Genomic DNA, 10,916 nt, shown 5'->3' with positions numbered 1-10,916 from the left:
ATAGAGGAACAGTGAGGCGGAGATGCAGGCCCAGGCAGGGGACAGTGGGGAGACGGAGGGAGAGCGGGACACAGAGGACACACAGCCGCAGAGGAAGAGAGAAGGGGGTGAGGGTGGGGAGCCGGCAGGAGACTGGAGGTGCTGGAGGCAACTGGTACCAAGTGGTCCTGTCTCCTAGGCTTTCTCACTTTGTGGTCCACACAGTCCTGAAGGGTGGGGGAGCAAGGGCCCCGGCAGGGAGTGAGGGCGGGGGCTCAGGGCAGAACTTGTGCCCCCCAACTCAGGCTCTGCAGAGAGGTCAGGGGAGAGTGGGATACAGGGACCCAGAGAGAGGGGGACAGAGACCCAGAGAAGGGGGACAGGGACCCAGAGAGAGGGGAACAGAGACCCAGAGAGAGGGGGACAGGTGGGGAATGGTTCCAGGCAGACAGAGGAGGGCCTGGGTTTGGGGGACTCATCCTAACTTTGGGCAGGGCTAGCTGGCCTCAGCCCCTCCCCCAGCCTCTTAAATTCCCTAATGGCTGCGTCTGTCTCTGGGCTTGGGCAGCCCATCCGGACCACCACGCAGCGACTCAAGAGGCCACGTCTCTGCACCCTCCCTCCCTCACCAACCCCGGGGCTTGCTCCCAAACCACTTTCTTCCCCTTTCCCCCTGGGCTGGTCTCTGCCCCTAGGGAGTCCCTGTGTGCCTCTGAATCCACATGCCCACCTAGCCCCCTGTGCGTGTCTGTTTCCCGTGAACTGGCTCTGCTGAGGGGCCTCGCTGCTTTGAACTGAAGGTCTTGGCTCAGGCCCTGGTAAACCAGAAGGGCGAGATGCACAAACAGAAACCCCTCTGAAGGCGTGGGGTGGCACGGGCAGCTGCTCTGTGAGCGTTCAGGTCCGCATCTTGATGCCATTGTGGTTACACGGATCTACACTTGGGATAAAATTACACAGAAACACACGTGCACATAGGTGCACGGGCAACTAGATGCATGTAGACAATGAACACCGAATGAGACCTGTAGTCCCGCCAATAGCGTGGTTCCCTCGTCGATTTCCCGACTCTGAGTTTGGACTGCAGTTATCTGAGCTGTCAGGCCTGGGGGAAGCCGGGGAAAGGGTATCGGGACTCTGTACTCTCTGTGCAGCTTCCTGGGAGTCTATCATTATTTCAAAATAAAGAATTAACAACAAAACAAATTCCTGGTAAGCGCAAGCCCTGCCCCCCCTCCATCTGAGCAGGAGGCTGTGATTTGGGGGACTCGTGGGGACCCTCTGCTGAGCTAGAAGGCTTAGGTAAACCTGAGATCTCCCTCTTCCTAGAAAGAACACTAGCTTGAGCACAAGGCCCCGGCAAACCCCAGGGATCGCAAGAAAAATGCTGGGGATGCAACCACAAATAGGGCTCAGTTAACTGCCTTATAGACGGAGATCCCTACCCTCCTGATGCTTCCATTGTGGAAGGAAAGGCAACCAAGCAAAAGAAAGTTAAATAAACACAATGTATACTATGACCAGTTATGAGTGCTAAGTGCTAAGGAGGAGGTCAGTGTCCGGGGAAGGCCTGACTGAGGGGATCTTTGAGCAGAGACCTGCAGGTTGTCAGGGATACTGGGGGAAGACTGTTCCAGACAGAGAGCAGCATGTGCAAAGGCCCTGAGGTGGAAGGAGGTCTGATGTGTCTGGGGACCAGTGAGGAGGCCAGTGTGGCTGGCGCAGCATGAGCTAGGGGAGAAAATAGAAGTAAACGAGGGTGGTGAGGTCGTGGAAAGTCCGGGCTCCGTGGGCTAGGGACTATCTTGGGCCCATTTTACAGTCTGAGAAACGGAGGCTGCGGGAAGGGGGAAGTGGCTTGTCCAAGGTTATCCAGCTGGTAAGCGCAGGAGGAAGCATACAAACTCCTGGACTCTCTGAATCCTCCCTCTGGTCTCCCGAGGTGATCTGAGCCTCAGTTCCATCCGAGCGCTAATTTGTGTGTCCAACACTGTCTTAACGCATTTTTCGTCAGTTAACTCATCCAACCCTTCCCAGGGTCTGGTGAGAAAGGTCCACTTATTATTCTCCACGTGCAGAAGGAGAAACGGAGACGCCCATCCAAGGTTACACAAAGCTGAGTGGTGGCACCACGACACAAACCCAGACAAAGAGCTCTTAACAACCTCAGGGATGCCCGAAAACAAAGGCGTGGATGGTGCAACTACCCAGCCGAGTGGTGGGATTAGCCCCAGACCAAAGGAGAGCCGCGTCTTCCCTTGCTCAGGAAGGAAGAAGGGGGAGTTTGCAGGTGGGGTGTGGGTCGGGTGGCCAGGCGTGGAGGGAGGGCTGGGCCAGGGAGGCGAGGATGCCCGGGCCAACTCATCTCAGCGGGCACCTGGTTGGGGAGGGGAGGACGGCTAGGAGGTTCCCAGGTGAGGGTGGTGATGAGGAATTTAAAGAGGCGCCCTCTGAGCAGCTGGATGATTTTGTTTTGTTTTCCTCCAGCAAAGGACAGTGGGAGGGGGTGTGGTAAAGGGGCAGAATGTAGGGGTAAACAGAGTGCAGAAAGAAGGGCCTTGGTAGAGGGAGGGCTGCACAGAGAGGGTCAGGGTGTCTTTGCGGTGGAAGAACAGGTATGGCAGAGCTCTGGAAGCATGGGAGGCTGTGGTCAGGGAGTGGGACGTGCGGTTTTGTGGTTTTAGAGGTGGAGCTCTTCTGATGGAGGTAGCAGCCAGGGTGTACCTGTGGGAATGGGTGATGGGGGAGGTGGTCTCCGGCCACCTGGAGGCTGAGGGACTGTGAAGCCAGGGGGTCCTCTCTCCTGGGGGCTCCTGACTCCCTGTCAGCAAATGCCTGTCTCTATCTCCATTTATAATACAAATCTGGCAGGTTGTCAAGGACTTTCCATACATTATCACACTTAATCCTCACAAGAGCTTTATGAGGTTAGGGTTAGTACCTAGTTAGTTAGTTAGTACCTAGGGTTAGGGTTAGGGTTAGTACCTAGTTAGTTAGTACCTAGTTAGTACCTAGTTAGTACCGCGTTAGAGATGAGGAAACTGGGTCTCAGGCAGAAGTCACTTGTGCAAATGGCATTAGCCGGGATTGGAAGCTGGGTCATCTGGCTGTTAAATGCCATGCTATTCTGTCTCCAAATCTGTCTCCATGTCATCGAGTGCGGGGAGTTCTCTGCTGGATCCTCGTGTCCTGGAACAGCCCCAGCGTCTGAGAGTTCGCGCAAAGAGTGTTTCTGGTATATGCAAATGGACCCTCACCTTGGGAATTTCCTGGTGGTCCAGTGGCTAGGACGCCACCCTTCCACTGCAGGGGGCATGGGTTCGATCCCTGGTCAGGGAACTAAGATCCCACAGGCTGCCAAAACAAAACAAAACAAAACAAACAAACAAAAAAGGACCCTCACCTTTGTCTTCTGTCCCCCATCAGCTCTTGGTTGGCAATTTCTCTAGTACCTCCTAAGTGTCACGTCTTGCTTAATTCCCCCATTGGCCCTGTGAGGGGCACACAATCACACCCATTCTACAGATGCGGAAACTGAGAGAAATGAGGTCAGTTGCCCAACAAGCAAGTGGTGGAGCTGGGATTGGAACCGCAGTCCATCTGACTCCATGCTCTTCTGCTGCTGATTTCCTGTGTCCCTTTGGTCACCCAAACTCTCTGGGTAGCCTCTTAGATGGCTTTGAGTCAGCACCTGAATCTGCTATATGCCAGGCAGCCTCTGCATACACACCTGCATGTCCCTGATGCCCCGTCAACAGCCAACGAACATCTCTGCCCCACCTCCCTCCATCTCCATCATCAATCACTTATTTCCCTTTGTTGGTGGTGACACCGTCCTCTCCCCAGTTGCTTCTGTCAAAAGCTGGGAGTGGTCCTTGATCCCTCCCTCACGCCCACTTCCTACTTTGGCAATCCACGTCACCTTAGTGTCAAAAGAGACACTGAATCCACCCAGTTACTTCCTCTCACTCACCCTTGTCCAAGCTACCCTTATATCTCACCTGGACAGGTGCGAGAGCGTCCAAGCTAGTCTCCCTGCTTCCACATTCACGTTCCCACCTGCTTCCACATTCACGTTCCCACCTCCCCCCACTCCTACCCCACACTAAGTTCATTCTCCACTTGACAGCCAATGTGTTCTTAAAATATAAAAAAGGATCATATTAAACCCTGCTTAAAGCCCATCTGTGATTTCCCACTGCAATTGTAATAAAACCTAAACACCTCCAAGGCACTCTGTGTCTGGCTTTATGTCCGCCTCTCCAGCCTCACCATTCCGTCACGCACTGTGCCTCAGAGCCCCTGGACTTCCTTGACTTTCTTGACATGGTAGGTGCCTTCCCACCTCAGGGCCTGTCTTTGCTGTTCCCTCTGCCCGGGACACGCGTCCCATCCCTCTGCCCACGATCACCTTCTCTAGAGTAGACATTCCCTTCTAGTTTCTATCTCAGCCCCTTGTTGGTTTCCTTCCTATGCCTCACTTCAATCTATAATTGCTTTATGTGTTTGCTTCCTTTTTTATTGTTGTTTTTTCTCTATGCATTTATCACCATTGGATGTCCCTCGTGTTTTATTTATCTCCTTTTCTGTGTAGTCTATCTCCCACAACTTGAGTGCCATCTCTGACAGGGCAGGGGGTTTTGCCTGCTTTCTTGGCTTCTGTTCCCTGGCACATAGTAGGTGCTCAGCGAACATTTATGGAATGAAGAAACATTTCTCTCACTCAGACTGAGACTTCATGAGGGCAGGGACATTGTCTAAGGTGTTCACTGCTGAATCCCTGGAGCCCACTCTGGTACCTGGCATGTGCAGGGGCTCTATGAAAACAGGCTGAATGAGAGTGGTTATTGAGAGCCTTCCTCTCCCCAGAATCTCTGCACCCAACGCCTCTACATCTTCAGACCTGACAGGAATCTCTAATTACCCAGCCCTGGGAGAGCACACACAGGGGGAAGATGGGGAAGCCCATCTTTCTGAGATTGGGCTCTAAATCCTTGCAGGGAAGAGTGCTTCTGACTCCCGGGGATGGTACCTTAAGGCGTGGGGAGCCTCATAAGTCCTGGTCCTTTCACAGACATTCGATAAGTATAAAGGACCCCTTGTGTTTAGGTAAGGGCTGCATTCACCAGGGCCCATGGGCTCCCAGACAGAGAGACCACTGAGGGCAGGGACAGGGGCTCACCCAGCTCTGTTCCCCCAGTGCCCCGTGCAGGGCCTGGCTCCTGGGAGGTGCCAGCAAATGTTGGCTTCGTGAATAAAGGGATGATCCTTTATCCCTCTTCTGCCCCAAAATCTCCTGACCTCCGCCTCAGCCAAAGCCCTGCTCCATGATGACTAGGCTTCTTGCCTGGGCAACACCCGTGCCCCACCCTCCTTGTTTACCAGGACTTTCTCCCTCAGAAAGACTCGGCCATGTTCACCACGGCCATCCGCCTAAGTGGCAAACATCTTTATTTTTGGTCAGCCTGTTTAGGAGAGGTTTCTCTTGTATCTACAGTTTTTGGGGATTAGGCAGGAGCTCTTAATACTTACAAAGCACACCCTAGAGTTTAGTAGGATTTCCAGACTTCTTAAATAGCCCTCATCTCTGTTCCCACCATTCCCACCCCCTAATGGTTTTGGCTTCTCCCCGGCCTCTTGGCCTTTAAGTCCCCCTCGCCCAGCCCCACCCCACAGTCCTCCTAGACACAGACCCAGAAGGCTCTTCCTGACACCCGGGGCGAGGCCTGTCTGCTCTAAACCCTTCCTGGTGCCCCGTCACCCCAGCGGGAAATCTGCCTTGTGCAATGGCATTCTGACCCTCTTGGGGGTGGGGGGGGGGACGCTGGCTGCCCTCACCAGCCCCTACCCAGGCGACCTGCACCAGAAGCAGCCATTCCGCCCGGTTCACGGTGTGTCCTTCCCTGCAGGCTTTCCACCTGCTGTTCTCTGGGCCGCAGGTGCACTCGTCCTCCTCCACCCTTTTCCCTGTGCTCATTCTTACTCATCTTCTCGGGCCTGGTTTAAATACTACCTCCTTCAGAAAGCGTTCTGTGACGCCCCACGCTAAGTTGGTCGCCCCACCTCTGGGCTCCCCTGTGCCCTTACTAACCCCCGCCGTGACACGTATCCCTTTGGGTCTTGATTTGCCAGTGTCGGTCCGTGCCACCTCCCCCATCCGACAGAGAGCCCACTGCGGGCAGGGACTGGGGCTCATCCAGCTCTGTTTCCCCAGTGCCCCGTGCAGGGCCTGGCTCCTGGAAGATGCCAGCAAATGTTGGCTTCGTGAATAAAGGGATGATCCTTTATCACTCCTCTGCTCCAAAATCTCCGTGGCTTCCGCCTCAAAATCACAGCTGTGCCCGTGCAGTCTGGCCCCTCTTACCTCTCTCCTCCAGTTACCTGCTCCACCACTCGCCTGCCTCCCTTGGCATGTGCACATGCTGTACCCTGGCCAGCATCGCCCTTCCCGCAAATCCGCAGAGCCCACTGCCTCACCTTGTGTGGGTCTCTGCTCAAATGTCATCTTCTCCTCGAGGTCTGCCGTATCCACCCTACATACATGTGTGGCATGCTTCCCATCCCCCGATTAATCAGTTTATCACCATCTGACACACTACATACTCGACTTATTTTCCTCCTTTTCTGGCCTCTCCCATGAGGGCAGGTTTTTGTTTTGTTCATTGCTGTCACAAATTGGGTGCTCCATAAATATTTGCAGAATGAATGAATGAATGAATGTACACATGGATCTTGAGGTCATGGAAGGTTTCCAGTGTTCACAGGGGACCTTCAGGTTTCTGCCAGACTGTGTCTCTCGCCCTTGGAGGCTGGCTCAGGCCAGGGGGACCGGTGGGGAGGTGGGAGGAGAGAGCAAAGCTCCCCAGCCAGGCAGCGGAAGGAAAGACTTTGCTCTTCCGTCAATGGCCACCCAATGCAAGGTGTGGTCACAGTGACCCCCTTGTGGTTGGAGCTGAGAACAGCATTTTCCCCAGCTCCCACTCGAGGCCCTCTTGTCACATTTGCCACAGAACCGTGGTTGAATCTGAATAGAGACGGGTTGTAAGTGTAACATACACACCGGATTTTGAAAACTTAGTACCAGAAAAAGGTAAAACACCCTCGGGGTTTTAATTAATTAATTTATTTTTGGCTGTGCTGGGTCTTCGTTGCTAGGCGCGGGCTTTCTCTGGTCTACTCTGCCTTGTGGTACGCGGGCTTCTCATTTCTGTGGCTTCTCTTGTTGCGGAGCACCGGTTCTAGGCGCGTGGGCTTCAGTAGCTGTAGTTCGGAGGCTCTAGAGCGCAGGCTCAGTAGTTGTGGCACACAGACTTAGTTGCTCCGCGGCACGTGGGATCTTCCCACCAGGGATGCTAAAACCATGTCCCCTGCCTTGGCAGGCGGATTCTTAACCACTGAGCCACCAGGAAGTCCCATCCTCAAGGTTTTAAATATTGATTACATGTTAAAATAGTAATATTTTGGATATAGTGGGTCAAATAAAATACATTATTAAATTTGCCCCTCCCCCCCTTAAAAATATGGCTACTCGTAATTTTGAAATTACACATATGGCTCGCATTATATTCCTATTGGATAGTGCTACTCTAAACCACAACAGAAATCTAACCAACCACCCACCTCCTGGTGTGAAGGTGTGACGGTAGAAACTCGGTTACAGAAAAGTCCCTTGCCCAAAACCACAGGGTGAATCAGTGGCCGACCTGCAACAAGGGCCCAGGTCCTCTTGCTTCCAGCAGGCGGCATAGCAAAAAGGTTCAAGAGCCCTAGCTCCTTCACTGACTTGCTGCTGTGTGGCCTTGGGAAAGTCACTTCACCCCTCTGAGTCAAAAATTTACCCTTTGTAAAATTGGGGATCAAAACGCAAGGAAGGAGCGTTCCGCGGTGCCTGGTGCGCTAGAATCATTCCAATTGACCGTGATCATCTTGCGCCCCCTAGAGCCCGTTCTCTCCACCGCAGCTGCAGGGATTTTTAGAAAACGGAGATGGGCTCCTGCCTCTGCGAGATGGTGCAGGACCAGCCCTGGCTACCACCTGATCTCAACCCTTGCTCTTCTTCTCCCTGCCCACTACGCCCTGACCACACTTCCTTGCTGTTCCCTGGACTTACCAACTTTATTCCCACCTCTGGGCTTTTGCATCGGCAGTTCCCTCTGCCTGGAAAGCTCTCCCCCAAGATGGCTTTATAATTCACTCCTTTGCTTTATTCTGGTCTCAGCTCAAATGCCACCTCCTCAGAGAGGCCTTGCCCTGACCCCTATGGACACTGGCTCTTGCTGTCTCCCTCCCTCTTTATCCTGCTTTATTTTTGTTGCATTAATCACTATCTGACATTTTATTTTTATTGACTTATTGTCTGTTTCTCCCAGATTGTGAACTTCACGGGGGCAGGGGCTTTTTGTCTTTTGCTCACTGCAGTATTCCTAGCACTTGGCACATGGGCCACAGATGAGGTGCTCAATAAACGTTTGTCGAATGAATCATTATCCTGATGCTCAATTAACTCACGGAGGAGGTGGGGCCTCTGGTCCCTGCCTTCCAGCCCAATCTAATTAGGAAAAGCGAGCCCCAAAGAGTGTGGATGGCTGGAGGACAGGACCCAAGGGCTGGGGTTTGGGAGAGTCCTAATGTCCTGGGCTGGGCAGGGTGGGAGGAGAGAATCAGGGATGCTTCCAGGAGGCCCCTGGAGGATGTGAGCTGGAAGATGGGAAAGGAGGGCACTCCTGACAAGGAACCAGCCCAGCACAGCTTGGAGGTGGGACTGAGGACACCAAGTCTCCCCAGGGGTCAGGCAGGAAGTTTCTGAGCCTCACACCTGTCTGGACCGGCAGGGAGGCAACCCTGCAACCCAGAGCCCCCCGGGGGGCCGAACTTTAATGTGAACAACGAAGTTGGACACCACTTATTGAGTGCTTTATCAAATACTCACAACAGTGCTTTGCTAGGAGGCTTTGATTCCATTCTCAGAGGAGGAAATGGAAGACCAGAGAGGTTAAGCCACTGACCCAGGTTCACCCAGCTCTGCCTCCGGAAATCTGAGGTCTGGGCAGCTCACCCAGCGGCTCCCCACCCATCACACAGAGATTCAGGTGGTGGTGTAAAAAAAAAGCGCAGAGAACCACAGCCCTAGCCCCTAGAGAGTACCCTACCACCCCTCTATTTGCCAGCGTGTGTGTACAAAGATGATGGCAGTGACTCAAAAGCTTACCATGCCCATCCTAAGGACACGCACATACTACGAACCTTCAGTGCGCATGCACAGCCCCGCCTCCTATTTTAGCGTCTCCAATTAGGATATACGCAGTCTCCTTTACGACCTCTGGGGCATGCGCCTCAGTGGGCTTATGGCCACCCCTCGCCCGCGCATGCGCCCGTTCCTCCCACCGCGCCTGCGCTCACCCGTCACGACGTGCGTGGCTCCCACGCGGCGCGCCCCTTCCTCTAGCGCCCGGCGTCGCAGCACCCCGCAGAAGGTGCAACAGGAGCGGCTGCGGCCGGAGCCGGCCGTGCTGCGGGCCACGGCGTCCATCGTCCAGCCCCCGAAGAGCTCTGCGTAGGCCACGACGGTGAGCGGGAGCTCCCAGCATGCTGCTTGCCGCCGCACGGCCGCCAGCGCCGCATCTCGGTAGCCGCCGATGCCCTCGTCCACGGCCACGAGGTGCAGCGAGATGCCCAGGCGCGGGCCCAGCTCGCGCAGCACGTGCGCCAGCACTTTGAGTGCTTTATCAAATACTCACAACAGTGCTTTGCTAGGAGGCTTTGATTCCATTCTCAGAGGAGGAAATGGAAGACCAGAGAGGTTAAGCCACTGACCCAGGTTCACCCAGCTCTGCCTCCGGAAATCTGAGGTCTGGGCAGCTCACCCAGCGGCTCCCCACCCATCACACAGAGATTCAGGTGGTGGTGGGCGGGGAGAGGGGGGGTAAGGGCTAAATACACCGTCTTGAGGAGCACCAGGCAGACCTGGGTGTGAGCCCCCAGTTGGGGCTCCAGCGAGGTGACCTCAGGCCAGTTATGGGGCTCAGGCTACGGCCAATGAGATCGTGGTGAGGATGAAATGAGATGATCCAGCGCCTGCCCTGTACACAGCGCTCACACAGAAGCATCACGATTGCTGTAACTGACGTGCCCATCAAGTTACATGGTTTTGCTTATCCCACTGCAGGCAAACATGAAACATCAGGCACACAGTAGGCGCTCAAGAAGGGTTAGGACTATCTGAGCACGCCCAGAGCCCCACAGAGGTACAGGCAAGCAGCCCCCTAATTCCCACTCGCTCAGGAATGGAAAGTTGTACAGTTCTCTCCTCTCTGAGGCCCAGGGGTCCCCCAGACACCCAGGAGTCCTCCGCAGCCCCAGGAGCCCAGAGCCCCAGCTTCTGCAGGACCACAGGTAAGGGGTTCCGACCCCTTCCCAACCTCACACCGAAGCCCGGGCTAAGGTAACTCGGGTTCCTTCACAGTGTCATTTACAGGCGGCCCCGCACTCCCACGTCGTCGTCGGAACCCAGCGGAGAACTGGAGTCTCTAGAAGCCGGGGATGGGCTCCGAAGTCGGGGGTCCGGACGGCTATGGCTCCCGCGGCGACCCGGCGGCCCCTCCTCGTCCAGCCCCCGGCGGCCCTTGCCGATGGCCAGGCGGGGCCGGCCGCGGTTCAGGCCCTCCAGGAGGGCGCAGGCCTGGCAGAGTAAGGTAACTCGGGTTCCTTCACAGTGTCATTTACAGGCGGCCCCGCACTCCCACGTCGTCGTCGGATCCCAGCGGAGAACTGGAGTCTCTAGAAGCCGGGGATGGGCTCCGAAGTCGGGGGTCCGGACGGCTATGGCTCCCGCGGCGACCCGGCGGCCCCTCCTCGTCCAGCCCCCGGCGGCCCTTGCCGATGGCCAGGCGGGGCCGGCCGCGGTTCAGGCCCTCCAGGAGGGCGCAGGCCTGGCAGAG

The 10,916-nt window shown here is 55.3% G+C and overlaps 1 protein-coding gene across 1 annotated transcript in view; it reads right to left on the bottom strand.

Annotated features, from left to right (window-relative positions):
• Nucleotides 1–9,700: 9,700 nt before the first annotated feature.
• Nucleotides 9,701–10,916, bottom strand: part of CTU1 (cytosolic thiouridylase subunit 1) — a 7,093-nt gene continuing 5,877 nt past the window's right edge. The window contains exons 5-6 of the mRNA XM_024768217.1: nt 10,716–10,907; nt 9,701–10,657 (exon numbers count right to left, since the gene is read on the bottom strand). Coding sequence (XP_024623985.1) covers nt 10,448–10,657; nt 10,716–10,907 — 402 coding nt within the window. The 3' untranslated portion in view covers nt 9,701–10,447. The remainder of the gene's footprint in view (nt 10,658–10,715; nt 10,908–10,916) is intronic.

Source organism: Neophocaena asiaeorientalis, unplaced genomic scaffold (assembly GCF_003031525.2).
Source record: "Neophocaena asiaeorientalis asiaeorientalis breed wild unplaced genomic scaffold, Neophocaena_asiaeorientalis_V1.1 scaffold629, whole genome shotgun sequence".
Classification (NCBI taxonomy): Eukaryota; Metazoa; Chordata; class Mammalia; order Artiodactyla; family Phocoenidae; genus Neophocaena; species Neophocaena asiaeorientalis.
This window is presented reverse-complemented; position numbering and strand designations above follow the sequence as displayed.